Genomic DNA, 17131 nt, shown 5'->3' on the forward strand with positions numbered 1-17131 from the left:
GGTAATATTGCACGGTCTGGGAGGGAACAGAATAACATAGGTAATCGTCTCAGGAGAATCACCTACAGAGTGAGGAAGAGTTAAAAAGTCTTATTGCCACCGGCACAAAGGATTTCCTGTGGCGGTCAGTTCTGCATTTCGGGGCAATGAGTCTTTTTGCTACGTTTGCTCCGATGGTCCATCATGGGGCCGTGCATGGGGTGGGAGGGGTTGTCCATGATAGAAATGATAGAAAGAAGCATTCTCCTCTCAGACACCTCCTCCAGGTTCTCAAGTCTGACACCCAGGACAGAACCAGCCTTTTTAATCAGTTTGTTCAGCCTGTTGGCATCAGCTGTCTTCACCCCACTGGCCCAGCACACAGCCGCAAAGAACACGATGCTCTCCAACACCGAGTGATAGAACATGGTCAGCATTTTCCTACCAACATTGAAGGACCTGAGTCGCCTCAGTAGGAAAAGCCGACTCTGCCCTTTTTTGAAGATAGCATTGGTGTTCTTGGTCCAGTCCAGTTTACAGTCCAAGTGTACCCCCAGGTACCGGTAGTCCTCAACGATCTCCACATCAGCCCCTCTGATGGTGACAGGGGTAGGAGGAGGAGCCTGCTTCCTAAAGTCCATAATCAGTTCCTTTGTCTTTGTGATGTTAAGTTGTAGGTGGTTTAGCTCACACCACTCGACAAAGCTGTCCACCACACTCCTGTACTCCTCCTCCTGTCCATCCCTGATACAGCCCACGATGGCAGAGTCATCCGAGAATTTCTGCAGATGACATGACTGAGACTTGTACCTCAAGTCAGATGTGTAGAGGGTGAAGAGGAAGGGTGATAGGACAGTCCCCTGTGGCGCCCCTGTGCTGCTCAGGATGTCATCTGAGCGGCAGCTCTTCAGTCGGACATGCTGTGGTCGACTTGTTAAATAGTCCGTAATCCAAACCTACCAGTGGGGCGTCCACCTGCATTTCCGTGAGCTTATTCCCCAGCAGTGATGGTCTGATCGTGTTAAAAGCACTAGAGAAGTCAAAGAACATGACCCTCACAGTGCTCCCAACAATGTCCAGATGAGAATAAGCCTGGTCCAGCAGGTAGATGATGGCATCCTCCACGCCGATACGAGGTTGATAAGCAAACTGCAGGGGGTCCAGCCAAGGCTCCACCAGCAGACGCAGATGTTTCAGGATGAGTCTCTCCAGCGTCTTCATGACATGTGAGGTCAGAGCCACTGGCCTGTAGTCACCGAGGGTCGACGGGTTGATCTTTTTAGGGACAGGAACCAGGCAGGATGTCTTCCAGAGTGATGGGACTCTCTGCATTTCCAGGCTCATGTTGAAGATCCATTCTAAAACTCCAGACAGCTGGGAAGCACAGCACCTGAGGGCCCTGGGACTGACACCATCAGGGCCAGCAGCTTTGCCGGAGTGGAGTCTGCCCAATTCTTTTTTGATGTCATCTGCTGAGAGGGACAGGGTGAGACAGTCTGAGGGGGCAGGAGAGGGGGGAGGCGAAAGGAGAAGATGGGAAGAGCTGGGTGTGGAGACAGGAGACGCAGGGCAGTCGAACCTATTGAAGTGTAGATTTAGGTTGTTAGCACTTTCGACGTCCCCATCCATCACAACACCTCTCTTTTGTCTCAGGCCAGTGATAGCGCGCATTCCATTCCACACCTCCCTGGTGTTGTTTTCCTGCAGTTTGTTTTCCAGCCTCCGTCTGTAGGACTCTTTACCCTCTGCAATCTTGGCTTTCAGCTCCTTCTGCACCAGTTTCAGCTGATCTCTGTCACCGTTTCTGAAAGCTCTTTTTTTCTTGTTCAGGGTTGCTTTGATGTCTTTGGAAACCCAGGGCTTATTGTTGGGGAAGCACAGAATGGTTTTTTTGGGGACCACAGTGTCAACACAGAAGTTGATATAGTCTGTAACACAGCCTGTCAGATTGTCAATATTGTCCTGATTGGAATCACAAAGAACATCCCAGTCCGTTGACTCAAAGCATCCCTGCAGAGTCTCTTCCGACTCCCTTGTCCATGTTGTAACCGTTTTTGTGGTTGCAGGTTGTCTCTGAACGGCAGGTCTGTAAAGGGGCTGGAGGTAGACCAGGTTGTGATCAGCCCTGCCCAGAGGAGGGAGAGGGCTGGAGGTGTATGCCTCAGTAGCATTGGCATAAAACAGGTCCAGTGTTTTATTGTCTCTTGTTTTGCAGTCCACATACTGCTTGAATGTGGGTAGAACAGTGGAGAGGTTCGTGTGGTTAAAATCGCCCGTTATAGCCACAAACGCAGAGGGACTACGATTTAGCAGGTCCGCTGTCGCAGAGCTGATGACGTCATACGCCTGCGCCACGTTGGCATCAGGGGCGATGTAAACAATGACGATAATGGCGAGGGAAAACTCACGCGGTAGATAATATGGTCGAAGACCGACAGCTAACAGTTCGATGTGTTTATTACACACAGCCATCCTCACCTTAACGTGACTCGGTGAACACCAGCGGTTGTTAACATAGAGAGCGAGTCCTCCTCCCCTCTTCTTCTCGCTGCTGCCTGGGTCCCTGTCCGCTCTCACACACGTAAATCCGTTTATATCCACCACCTGGTCCGGGATGTTTTTGTGCAGCCATGTCTCCGTGAAACACATAACACTGCATTCTCGGAAAACTTTCTCTGTCCTTGTTAGCATCGCGATCTCCTCCATCTTATTAACCAGAGATCTGACATTGCCAGTCACCACAGACGGGAGAGCAGGACGGAATCTTTTCCTCCTCAGTCTTCGCATTTTCCCCGCTCTGCAGCCGCGGTAGTTCCTCTTGATCACCGCAGGGATCTCATGCTGAACACCGGCATGGCTGTGCTGTCTTAGCCCCAGCAGCTGGTCCCGGCTATAGACAAAGGGGCAGCGTGGCGTCGCGGTCATCTCAGTAGTTTTACACAGAGTTTCGTATCCAAACACGGATAAAAACTTTTCGACTACACAAGAAGTATAAACTAAAAAACTAACTAAGTAGACAACTAAGTAGACAAAAAGAAATAAATAAGAGGAAAAGAAAGAAAGGGGAAAGTAATTTTCAACTGCAGAGAGCATGCTAGACAGGCTGCCATCCGAGACGGCGCCGGAAGTAATAATTATATTGATATAAACGATATTGTCACATCTTATAGCTCGTATAAAAATATATCGATATTTTTAAAAAACTCGATATATCGCCAAGTCCTAGTGGCAAGGGAGTGTGAACCTTAAGGTGTGAAACAGCTGTGTACTGCCTTTTGTTCCTAGAGAAGGTATTTAACTGAGAGCCATGCTAGGCTCAGGGAGACTCTGCTGACCGTCTGCCCCGCGATCATGCAGGCTCTCCACCAAGCTTGGTTGTCTGTTCTTTGTTTTGATTAAAGAATGCTTGTCTGCAGGCTTTACTTAATGGAAAACTTCCACAACAGGTGCTTTGCAATGCCTTTTCTATAGGAATAGAACCAGAACACAAGCAGTTGGTAACCCTGTGTATCCAGCCATTTTTAGAGGAATGTTTTTTTGTTTTTTTGTTAAACCTCCTAACATTGACAAATGAATCATTCAAGCACAAAACATCTTCTAACTCTAGGTATAAACTAATGTTTTGTCTACACATAACTGGTAACTTGGCAAGAAAGCAATGTTAAATGGTATCTTTACCAGGCACTGCACTGAACCACTGAACCTACAAAAAGATTGTTTGACAGGAATAATAGTATTTTTGCACCAGCAGGGTGATTCCCCGAGATCTATTAGCTAAGCTGTTGGCATATCTTTTCATTTTGTGCAGTGTGTGCATAATAAGTGGTTTAAAAACAAACAAACATCCATACCGAATAAGCAACATTGACTAAGTATGGGTACACATACAAGGAATTGGAGTTTGGTTATTTTATGGCTCTCAATCTAATGTATATCTCAGTGTATTGCACAGAATATACAGTGGCTTGCAAAAGTATTCGGCCCCCTTGAACTTTTCCACATTTTGTCACATTACAGCCACAAACATGAATCAATTTTATTGGAATTCCACGTGAAAGACCAATACAAAGTGGTGTACACGTGAGAAGTGGAACGAAAATCCTACATGATTCCAAACATTTTTTACAAATAAATAACTGAAAAGTGGGGTGTGCGTAATTATTCAGCCCCCTGAGTCAATATTTGTAGAACCACCTTTTGCTGCAATTACAGCTGCCAGTCTTTCAGGGTATGTCTCTACCAGCTTTGCACATCTACAGACTGAAATCCTTGCCCATTCTTCTTTGCAAAACAGCTCCAGCTCAGTCGGATTAGATGGACAGCGTTTGTGAACAGCAGTTTTCAGATCTTGCCACAGATTCTCGATTGGATTTAGATCTGGACTTTGACTGGGCCATTCTAACACATGGATATGTTTTGTTTTAAACCATTCCATTGTTGCCCTGGCTTTATGTTTAGGGTCGTTGTCCTGCTGGAAGGTGAACCTCCGCCCCAGTCTCAAGTCTTTTGCAGACTCCAAGAGGTTTTCTTCCAAGATTGCCCTGTATTTGGCTCCATCCATCTTCCCATCAACTCTGACCAGCTTCCCTGTCCCTGCTGAAGAGAAGCACCCCCAGAGCATGATGCTGCCATCACCATATTTGAGAGTGGGGATGGTGTGTTCAGAGTGATGTGCAGTGTTAGTTTTCCGCCACACATAGCGTTTTGCATTTTGGCCACAAAGTTCCATTTTGGTCTCATCTGACCAGAGCACCTTCTTCCACATGTTTGCTGTGTCCCCCACATGGCTTGTAGCAAACTGCAAACGGGACTTCTTATGGTTTTCTGTTAACAATGGCTTTCTTCTTGCCACTCTTCCATAAAGGCCAACTTTGTGCAGTGCACGACTAATAGTTGTCCTATGGACAGATTCCCCCACCTGAGCTGTAGATCTCTGCAGCTCGTCCAGAGTCACCATGGGCCTCTTGGCTGCATTTCTGATCAGCGCTCTCCTTGTGAGTTTAGGTGGACGGCCTTGTCTTGGTAGGTTTACAGTTGTGCCATACTCCTTCCATTTCTGAATGATGGCTTGAACAGTGCTCCGTGGGATGTTCAAGGCTTGGAAAATCTTTTTGTAGCCTAAGCCTGCTTTAAATTTCTCAATAACTTTATCCCTGACCTGTCTGGTGTCTAAATCCAATCAAGAATCTGTGGCAAGATCTGAAAACTGCTGTTCACAAACGCTGTCCATCTAATCTGACTGAGCTGGAACTGTTTTGCAAAGAAGAATGGGCAAGGATTTCAGTCTCTAGATGTGCAAAGCTGGTAGAGACATACCCTAAAAGACTGGCAGCTGTAATTGCAGCAAAAGGTGGTTCTACAAAGTATTGACTCAGGGGGCTGAATAATTACGCACACCCCACTTTTCAGTTATTTATTTGTAAAAAATGTTTGGAATCATGTATGATTTTCATTCCACTTCTCACGTGTACACCACTTTGTATTGGTCTTTCACGTGGAATTCCAATAAAATTGATTCGTGTTTGTGGCTGTAATGTGACAAAATGTGGAAAAGTTCAAGGGGGCCGAATACTTTTGCAAGCCGCTGTACAACAGACAGTACTGGCAATAGAAAGGTGGTGATCACATGTGATAATACTTATAGCATTTATGGTGCAATAGTGGAGAGTGCAATGATCTTAAAATATATTATAGAATAAATACTAAAGTGACAGGCTGTGGGGGCAAAACTGTCTGCTCATTTTGGTATACAGTGCTCTATAGTGCCTACCAAAGGGGAGAAGTTGGAACAGCTTGTATCCAGAAAGTGATGGGTTTGCATTGATGTTTCCTGCTTGATTCTGGATTAGTACAAATCCTGGGGATGTGATCAGTTTGGGATTCACTGACAGACTGGCCCTGGAGCAGTGATAGAAATCTGCTGCCATCTGCAGTATGATGAAGATGAAATGAGGGTGGATGTTTCAGCAAGACAATGATCCCAAACACAGCCAAGGAAAATCTATAGGTTTCAGAGAATGGCCCAACCAATGGCCAACCTAACCTGAATGTAGCTGAAAATCTCTGGCAAACAGCTAAAGCTCAAATTTCATAGAAGAGGCCTACAGAACCTTCAGGATTTGAAGACTGATTGTATAGAAGAATGGGGCAAAATCATACCTGAGCAATGCATACAACTAGTTTACTTGAAGCTATCACCAACAAAGGCTTTTTTAGGAAGTCTTAAATACATTTCAGTAAGGTTTCCGTCTCATTATTACACATAACTTAGTTTATGGACATATATGGTTTGATTTCTTTGCATGTGTTGATTGGATGGGTTGTTACCAGCTTCTTTTTAAATTGCAGCAACTGCAATTATTGGATCTTTAAACTCTTTTGATTCGGTTCACTTTGATTCAATTTTATATGAAAACACTCACCTCAAGGTGGTTTATATTATAAGGTAAAGAATACAATATTAGAAAGAAATCCCAACATTGATATAACCCCCTATGTGTAAGCACTTGGCGACAGTGGGAAAAACGAATTTCTTTTCAATAGGAAACCCCTCACAGAAATAAGCTCAAGTGGTATATAAACACACAGACTAAATATAGGTGAGTGAAGAACACTAAGTGCATTATAGGAAGCCCCCAACAGCTTAAGCCTTTTGTAGCATAACTAAGGGAGGGTTAAGGGTCACCTGACTAACTGTATCCTTTATCAAAATAAAAACATTTTAAGCCCAATCCTAAAAGTAAAGAAGGTTTGATTGATTGATTGATTATACTTTATTCATCCCGAGGGAAATTGGGTTAAGGCTGCCAGCCGTGCCAGCGCCGTCTTACCCATCCGACCATACATACATTACACAAACATCACATGGGGAAGACAGGTCAGAGGGGTATAACATGGAAAAGCACAACATGAGGAAAGATAAGGAGAAAAAATAACTCCCCCCAGACTGAGCTCCAACAGGGAGATCAGTTTGAGAACAGAAAAAAACACCTCTGCACATAGCACATGAAAAAAAACTCTTAATACACCAAAGAAACACATGACAAGCAACAGGGGTGGGTAAAGGGTGAGAGACAGCCAATGTAGACAGTACATCCGGGCCTGCAGCCTATGCACTGGTCTCCATGAACCACCGTCAGCATCGGAGGGGAATAAGCGTCGAAGGCGTTTGGAGGGGAGGGGGGATGAGTGTATATCTGCATGTGCATATGTCTGTGTGCGTGTGTGTATGTGTCCAGAGTTCAGCTGAGACAGTGTCCTTCGCCCTGCTAGGCTAAGTAAACAGTCTTCCAGCCAACCCAGGTGGCCTCGCATGGAATGGGAAGAACAGTCTAAACACAGTCTGTATCAAGGTGTTGTTGTTCAGCTCCAGCCTTGAGACCGCAGCTGGTGCCGAAGGGATAGCCGCATTATGATGATGGTTTTTACTTTAGTGCGAACAAGTCATAAGAATTTCAAAGCTGTTCTAACAGTCCAACACTGGTCTCTTAATCTCCCGTTGGAGAGCCGTGAGCTTCTCCATGATGTTATCCAAACTTACGTTCCGTGGTGTTGTCATTCTTGTGGTCAAAGAACAGGTTCTGAGAACTCACGACTGCGGTGCGCTTCCCAAGATGTGATCAATTTGCGCCCAGAGGTGTTATTCCGAACGAGCCCCTCCAGATGTAATCAGTTTGCACTCAGAGGTCTTGTTCTGAGTATTCACGGCAGCCGTGCGGTTCTCCAAGATCTCATCCGTGCTGCACTCAATGACCCATTTTGAGAAACTCACGCCTCGTCCCATCGTTTCAATCCCAGCGGGCAGCCTTGTGGGGGTTTGAACAGCCGGTTCCGCTTCCTTAATTCTTTGATAAGCCAGGGCCAAGCCAGCTCCGATCAGCAAGAACCCTGTTATCATGGTTCCGAATAGGTAGATATCTTCAGCACTCAGGCTCACCCGAGCCCAGACTTCTCGTTGAAGGGGTGTCAATTGCATTCAGAGACCAGTTGATCAAATCCATAATTCCTCTTTTAGGTTTTAGAGAACAGACTGTGAGAGAGTGTTCCAGGGAAAGTAATACAAAAAACACGAGACTAGACAAGGACACAAGAGGCTAAGCAGGGGAGCTAAGGGAGAGGAGGGGAGGAGGAAAAAAAAGTGCGACCGCCTTCGCCAAGAGCAAGAGAAGAATATTGTGTCTGTCTCCCTACTGTCGTTTCAAACTAAGAGCTGCTTCCATAGTAGAGGGCCATACAGCTGAAGGCTCTGCCTCCTTTCTTAGATTTGAAAACTCTAAACTGCTGTCTTTTTATTAATGGGTAAAAAAAACTTAAAATAATCAAAATGTTAAGCACTCTGTTTATAAAACCAGTTCTGATTCATATTTTTCTTTCTAACCCTGCAGCTTTTATTTAACCAGCATATATGACCACTCCATATTTGAGGCCTTCAGCAAAGTGGTCCAAAAGCTCATTCCACAGCTGCCAACGCTGGAAAATCTGCTAAACATCTTTATATCTGTGAGTAGTTTGCTTTTCTTGCACACAAACACACTTACAGCATCACTGAGTGAACAGCATGCGACTGGATTATTGTAATGGTCTTTTTACTTGTCTCAGCAAATCAGCTCTGGATCACCTTCAGACTTTTAACTGGCACAAACAAGAGGTCACACATTACTCCAGTTCTGGCTTCTCTTCATTGGTTGCCAGTAAATTTTAGGGTTCATTTTAAAATTTTAGTTGTAACTTTTAGACCTCTTCATGGTGAAGCTCCCCAGTACATCTCTGACCTGTTGAAACCTCATGCTTCATCCTGTGCACTTAGGTCTTCAGGTCAGAGGTTACTGTTGGTCCCATGTCCTAGGTTCAAAACACGTGGGGATCAGGCTTTTCAGGCACTGGCACCAAGGCTGTGGAACTGTCTTCTGTTGTCTTTATGCTGTCTAGACTCCACTGACTCCTTTAAAAAGCAGCTGAAGACATTTTTATACAAACAAGCTTTTAATTAATTTTGTCATTATTTTATATTATTTTATTTATAATTCTGGTTTTATTGTGGAGCACTTTGTGATTTTTATCTGTGAAAAGTGCTATATAAATAAATTTTACTTACTTACTAAATGTTTAGGTCAACCCTCTGTACAAACCTAATAGCAGTGTGCTTTTCTGATTGAAGTTGGAATGTGCAGGTAACTAATTTTTATGTGCATGCCTTTTTGTGCTTTACAACAGCCACTAGATGGTAGAAATGTATAAGGTCAACTTCAGTGCATGATGGTATATCCTGCTGAGAACCAACCTATTCATTTATCTCCTCTGTAATGGACCGTTTAAAGAAAAAAAAAAATCTTTGGACTTATTTGAGCTACATACTAAGTCCTGATGTACTTAAGAGGACATCCCAGGCTTTCCACTGATATTTGATGTGTTAATTGGGCTCTTTTTGCTCTAAAGAGGAAGGAAATTACAAAAAAAAAGTTCAATGGGAAAATTATTTTTTCCTCTGTTTTTAGGAGAAGATTGATTGATTGATTGATTGATTGATCATACTTTATTCATCCCAAGGGAAATTGGGTTAAGGCTGCCAGCTGTGCCAGCGCCGTCTTACCCTTCTGACCATACATACTGTACATTACACAAACATCACATGGGGAAGACAGGTCAGAGGGGTATAACATGGAAAAAGCACAACATGAGGAAAGATAAGGAGAAAAAAATAACTCCCCCCAGACTGAGCTCCAACAGGGAGATCAGTTTGAGAACAGAAAAAAACACCTCTGCACATAGCACATGAAAAAACTCTTAATACACCAAAGAAACACATGACAACAGGGGTGGTAAAGGGTGAGAGACAGCCAGTGTAGACAGTACATCCGGGCCTGCAGCGTATGCGCTGGTCTCCTTGATCAACCGTCAGCATCGGAGGGGAATAAGCGTTGAAGGCGTTTGGAGGGGGAGGGGGGATGAGTGTACATCTGCATGTGTATATATATGTCTGTGTGTGTGTATGTGTCCAGAGTTCAGCTGAGACAGTGTCCTTCGCCCTGCTAGGCTAAGTAAACAGTCTTCCAGCCAACCCAGGTGGCCTCGCATAGAATGGGAAGAACAGTCTAAACACAGTCGTTATCAAGGTGTTGTTGTTCAGCTCCAGCCTTGAGACTGCAGCTGGCGCCGAAGGGGTATCCGCATGAAGTGATGGTGGTTTTTACTTTAGTGCGAACAACTCATATGAATTTCAAAGCTGTTCTAACAGTCCGACAGTGGTCTCTCAATCTCCCGTTGGAGAGCCGTGAGCTTCTCCATGATGTTATCCAAACTTACGCTCCGTGATGTTGTCATTCTTGTGCTCAAAGAGCAGATTCTGAGAACTCACGACCGCAGTGAGCTTCTCCAAGATGTGATCCAGTTTGCACTCAGAGGTCTTATTCTGAGTATTCACGGCAGCTGTAAACTTCTCCAAGATCTTATCCGTCCTGCACTCAATGAGCCCATTTTGAGAAACTCACGCCTCGTCCCATCGTTTCAATCCCAGCGGGCAGCCTTGTGGGGGTTTGAACAGCCGGTTCCGCTTTCTTAATTCTTCGATAAGCCAGGGCCAAGCCAGCTCCGATCAGCAAGAACCCTGTTATCATTGTTCCGAATAGGTAGATATCTTCAACACTCAGGCTCACCTGAGCCCAGACTTCTCGTTGAGAAAAGGGTGTCAATTGCATTCAGAGACCAGTTGATCAAATCAAATCCATAATTCCTCTTTTAGGTTTTAGAGAACAGACTATGAGAGAGTGTTCCAGGAAAAGTAATACAAAAACACGAGACTAGACAAGGACACAAGAGGCTAAGCAGGGAAGCTAAGGGAGAGGAGGAGAGGAGCGACCGCCTTCGTCAAGAGCAAGAGAGAAGAGCCAAAAATCATTACTTGCTGTATCAGTGGTTATTGTTGAGCTATTTACAGCTCAGTTCTTTCATTCATGACTTTTCATCCAATCTAAGTTAAAACTGAAAAGTCATTGCAGCATTGTGCTTTTTGTGTCTCAGTATTGCTATTTATGGACTTAGCTGGATCTTTGGCCTAATTTTCATTCTGCCAAATGAAGTTGGGACTTCTCTGAGGTCCTGGGAGATGCATCAGAATATAAATATCTATGTGTAGAATGAACAGTTCACCTTAGACAAATCTTTCTGCCTTTGCTATATTAGTTAGCACAGGTAATACTACTGGCTTAAACCAAAGTCCTCGAATGGGGGGGAGCATAAACTTTCATCTCTAAAGTAGGGTTTAAAAGGCTTTTTCTGGTAAGATATATATTCTATTATGACATTACACAACTTCAAAACATCTTTCTGCAGCTTCATTAATGGCCAAATCCAGAATGAGGACAGATGAAGGTTTTTGTCTGTGATTTATTTATTTATTCATTTATTTTAGGGATTTAAGCATTATTAATTTCCAAGCATTTTGTCTTGAGCACTTGAAACAAAATGTAGTATTATTGTTGGAGTTGATAAAAATCCATTTTCATTGCTTAAAATTCCAGAGTGTGTAAGCTTCTCTGAAAACGTCTGTGATATCTGCGGGGTGATTATATCTCTAGCAGCTGAGAGAAGCTGCACACTGTGAATAGGCCTGCACACAGAGATATGTGAATGTCAGATCTGACAAACTGAATGAAAGTAAGTCTAACTTCCAACATTACACGGGGTCTTCACCGGACACCATGGGGTTTTTCTGTGTGTATAAGCATCAAATATTCTTGTCATCCCATTAAGATTTTTGGCTAAAAAGACAAACTCACATGTTGTCTGTTTACCGTGCCGTCAAATAAATGTATAAAAAAAACAGTAAGTTATTGAATAAAATTAGTATTTGATCCTCTATAAACCAGCCAGAATTATTGCTCCTAGACTGGCTATGTGCCCATGTGACAGTTACAGATACTCTTGATCTGAACTCATGTGTAGCACAGAATCAGTTCCTTCCCTTTCCAGGTATTTACCATTAGTGGTTATTGCCTGGTTGACTGCTATCTGTTTGCGATCTAAATGTTTCAGCAGGTTAAATAAGTATTGAGCATGTCACCAACTTTCTAAGTAAATATATTTCTAAGGGTGCTATTGACAAGAAATTGTCACCAGATGTCTGTAATAACCTATCCAATCCACACATGCAAAGAAATCAAACCACAGATGTCCATAAAATATGTGTAATGATGAGAATTGACACATGGATAAATCATTGAACTTTGTACAAAAGGCTTGGTTGATTATTTTGGCCTATTCTTCCACACAAACAGTCTTCAAATCCCCAAGGTTCTTTGGAACCCATCTATGAACTTTGAGCTTTTTTCTTTCCATAGATTTTCACTTAGATTCAGGTCAGGCCTGGCCATTTGCTGGGCTATTCTAGCAGCTTTACTTTCTTTCTCTGAAACCTACAGAGAGTTTCTTTGGCTGTGCGTTTGGTATCATCGTCTTGCTGAAACATCTCACCTCGTTTCATCTTCATCATCATGGTAGAGGGCAGCAGATTTGTATCAAGAATGTCTCGGTACATTTTTCCATTTATTTTTCCTTCAGTTATATGAAGTACGTGTACATGAAGTACACACTGCCATATGTTGCAAAATGGCCCCACACCATGATATTCCCACCTCCAAACTTCACTGTTGGTATAGTGTTCTTGGGTTGATATGCAGTGCCTTTTGACCTCCAAACATAGCATCATGTATTATTATAGTATCCAAAGAGTTCAATTTTGGTCTCATTTGACCAGACTATATTCCCCCAGTATTTCACAGGCTTGTCTAAATGTAGTTCAGCAAACTTTAAACATGCTTTTTTTATGTTTTTTATTCAGCAGTGGGGGTCTTGTGTGATGAGTCTGCATACAGGCCATGGCAGTTGAGTGCATTACTTATTGTTTTCTTTATTGTTTTTCTATAATTATTTTACCAATTGTAACTGCTGATTTCAGGTCTTCCTGTAACTGTCCACAAGTGGTCCTTGGATCAGAGACAACTCTTTTGATAATTCTTTTCACTCTTCTGTCTGTAATGTCACTCCTGGTCCCCTCCCAAATTGGACCAGGAGTGACATGTTTAGCCACATGTTCTCCTTAAATTGCTGGCTGTCTGAGTGGTGTCCAAAAAATGATGTGGGCTTCATAGATAATTAGGAAATTTTCTGGAGGAAACCTGGTCTTGTTAGGAGAGACGGGATCTATCCCACTATGGATAGTCACATTTTGAGGGGTTTAATATTTGGCCAGATTTCTAGAAATGAGAGCTGCTCCATCCAGAGTTGGGACCAGGAAGCAGAGTTGCAGTCTTACACGCCTCTCTGCAGCTTCTCTCCTCCTGTTACCCCCCCAAAACCCCATCTCCATAGAGACCGTGTCAGCTCCCAAACAGACAAAAAACAAACTAAAAACCAGCAATAAACAACTTAAACATAAAAAAAATCACAGCAAAAGAACAATACAGTATCTACATCTGCACCAAAGAGTAAAACAGTGAAATGTGGATTATTAAATATTAGGTCTCTCTCCTCCAAGTCTCTGTTAGTACATGACATAATAATTGATCAACAAATCGATTTACTCTGCCTTACAGAAACCTGGTTGCAGCAGGATGATTATGTTAGCTTAAATGAATCAACACCCCCGAGTCATTCTAACTACCAGAAACCTCGAAGCACAGGCCGAGGGGGCGGTGTGGCAGCAATTTTTCACACCAGCCTATTAATCAACCAAAGACCCAGACAGACTTTTAATTCATTTGAAAGCCTGATGCTTAGCCTTGTCCAACCCAGCTGTAAAACTCAGAAACCAGTCTTACTTGTTATCATCTATTGTCCACCTGGGCCTTACACAGAGTTTCTCTCTGATTTCTCAGACTTTTTATCTGATTTAGTGCTCAGCTCAGATAAAATAATTATTGTGGGTGATTTTAACATCCATGTAGATGCTAAAAATGACAGCCTCAACATGGCATTTAATCTGTTATTAGACTCAATTGGCTTCTCTCAAAATGTAAAAGAACAAACCCACCACTTTAATCACACTCTAGATCTTGTTTTAACATATGGCATAGAAACTCAACATTTAACAGTGTTTCCTGAAAACCCTCTCCTGTCTGATCATTTCCTGATAACATTTACATTTACAATAATTGATTACACAGCAGTGGGGAGTAGACTTCATCACAGTAGATGTCTTTCTTTCTGTAACTAAGTTTAAGAATATAATCCACCCACTGTTATCATCTTCAATGCCTTGTACCAACACAGAGCAGAGCAGCTACCTGAACGCTACTGCAACAGCGGTCGATCATCTTGTTAATAACTTTGACTCTTCACTACGTACGACTCTGGATACTGTAGCTCCTGTGAAAACTAAGGCCTGAAATCAGAAGTAGTTGACTCCTGGTATAATTCTCAAACACGCACCTTAAAGCAGATAACTCGTAAGCTGGAGAGGAAATGGTGTATCACACTTTTAGAAAATCCATCATTTAGCCTGGAGAAATAGTTTGGAGAAAATTGGGCCAAAAATTACCCAGTAAGGCTGTTTTCTTGCAATATCATTGTAATGAAAAGTTATTATTTCATATTCCAGCTGTTCCTTAAAAAACATGGTTTTGATATTATGCCATTTCAATTTTTAAGGTATCAGATCCCTAACCCTTTTATACATTTTAGAGAACTGTAGTTTTTAAATTACTACCCCAAACTTCGTTGTCAGTTTTGGCCGGCGGTCATAGGTTCTGTCCAATAATATGACGTGAGACTGGAGTAAAATACATCCATGGATTGGCACTTTATTAAAGAAGGCACATGTTAACAGCACAAAAACACTAACTACAACTAAACAAAATGGCTTCCTTTCATACTCTACCTTTTCAGGTGAGCATCCGGAATAGCCCAAGTATGGGGGTTAACTAATCAACATGAAAACATAACCCTCCACACAAACAAACATACAATAACATTAAAGCACATCACAAACATATACATATTTCCAACACGTACTATAAACAAACCAATAACATAAGCTTCACCCATTACTATCTAAATTAAAACCCTCTTTAACCACACTCCCTAACCTGGCACACTGGTCTGCTCCAGGAGCTCTTAAGCAGGTGATTGAGCCACTTTCACTCTTTTGCTCCACATCCTGCAAGAAGCAACCAGGATAGGTGAGTACCTTTACAAGTTCTCATTTCACATATATTTAGATTACTGACAAATGATTAACTGTAAGCAGCTCTAACTTTGGCTCTTCTCTGACACAGGTAGGATGGCCAGTCCCCCTGTCTCTTCATCTTTACAAGCTGTCAATTTAATCGTATGTCAAATAAACCTAATAAAGAATCCATAAGAACTAATGTGTTTTTCTTTATTATACTGTTGGGTCTGTTCCCACAAACCCCGCTAGTTCTAGAGACTTATTCATCATGAAAGAAAACAAGGCAACAGCGTTCGATCGATTACTTGCGCAAGGGAGGCCTCATCTGTGTCCAGCACGAAAATGACCCCAAATCCGGCCTCCTCTCGCTGCCTTTTATTGAGAGACAGTTCACACAAAACACAGCAAAGCAACGCCCACATAGTTCTAAGGCATTGTATGTATATGTGTGAACTCCTGTATGTAAGTAAGAATGTGTGTGTGTGTGTGTGTGTGTGTGTGTGTGTGTGTGTGTGTGTGTGTGTGTGTGTGACCTCCTGCTGGGCAGGAAGCTTACATCAAAAAAAGACCTTCACAAGGATGTTGCCTGTAATAAAAGACTACAGCCCCCCACCCAGAACCTTGAGAATCTGGGGAGGGGGACAGTGAAATTCCTTTCGTAGGGATGGTAAGCATAAAAATGACAAACATTTAACAATTCACTCTAACATATACTATTTTAAATTCCCAATCCATCAATTAATCACTAACAATGCCAACAAGGTAATGGAACCCCTGGTCTCCATTACATTTGTAAGTGAGCCAAAAATGGATCGCATTAATGTCCTATGGAATTTCATGAGAACTTTTTCTCCTTATCAACTGTGACTATCAGGAATATATATTTTGTGGGCAACAGTGCCACCTCTTCAGAAGACTATTTTATACAGTAGGAACTAGCAGACAGCATACATTTGGCACTGAGACAGCGATTCATAATACGTGCCTGAAGCCTCAAGTGTGGCCTGAAGACCTTCTGCATTTCTGATGCCCACATGAACTATGCAATATTCATAACAGTTCACACAGGGAGACAAACAACGGAAGACATTCAATATAATCTGGGGAAAGAATCTGTCCAGTTGTGCAGTAGATTCAGAACGACAAGATGCAGCATCACCACAGATAACGTTCCTCCAGTATGCCCGTTGAGCAGTGTCTGCTGGAGACGCAAATGTGGAGACTCTACAATAGGACAAGGCAGACATCATTCCTCTGATGAAGGCTTCTGAGTCCATAGAGGTTCCTAGGAAAGAGTTTGGATTTACAGCAAGAAACACTTCCATACAGTGAGGGGACAAGGTAAAAATATGATACATAAAATCTAATACAAATGATTATTCTTAACAAAGTGTAACCTAGCAGGCTAACCTTCAAGCTCCCAGGTCCTGTACAGTATCTCAGCTGTTCCTAGGACTGCACTCTTCTTCTCTGAGCCCTTGGAACTTCTCCTACTTCTCGTGTCCCTTCTTCCTGATGTTCCTGTCATTCAATATAAATCGCCTTGAGGCGACTGTTGTTGTGATTTGGCGCGGTATAAATAAAATTGAATTGAATTTGGTATCGCTACATCTGTCACTATGGGGGGGAATGATGAATGATGATTGCGCAATGTTTCGCCAACTGCTGCCCCTGTAAAAGACAAAAAAACCATAGATACATAAATCACCAATCTTCCTATAGACTGTGTGAGAAAGAGAGGGAGAATGCCCTCCTCTTTGTCACAAATACACTTGATAATGATGGTGGGAAAAGTATTCTGGTGTTAATAAGAACTCAGCAGTGCAGTTTTCTTTTTCCTTTGCTTTTTTTTTTTTTTTTTTTTTTTTTGGACAGCCTTTTAGTACTTTAATTCTTAAAGCAACTATTCTGGCTGCATAGAATGGTCATAAATAGAATGGTATTTATGTAGAAAAAATCCATAACTACTTTTCTCTTCTGTTTCTCTGC

At 42.6% G+C, this 17131-nt stretch overlaps 1 protein-coding gene across 2 annotated transcripts in view; it reads left to right on the plus strand.

Moving 5' to 3' along the window:
• Positions 1–17131, plus strand: part of rragd (ras-related GTP binding D) — a 53142-nt gene that overhangs the window by 11140 nt on the left and 24871 nt on the right. For both annotated transcript variants that reach the window (XM_063497905.1, XM_063497906.1), the window contains exon 4: positions 8364–8478. In XM_063497905.1, coding sequence (XP_063353975.1) covers positions 8364–8478 — 115 coding nt within the window. The remainder of the gene's footprint in view (positions 1–8363; positions 8479–17131) is intronic.

This window comes from Pelmatolapia mariae, linkage group LG16_19 (genome assembly GCF_036321145.2).
Source record: "Pelmatolapia mariae isolate MD_Pm_ZW linkage group LG16_19, Pm_UMD_F_2, whole genome shotgun sequence".
NCBI lineage: Eukaryota > Metazoa > Chordata > Actinopteri > Cichliformes > Cichlidae > Pelmatolapia > Pelmatolapia mariae.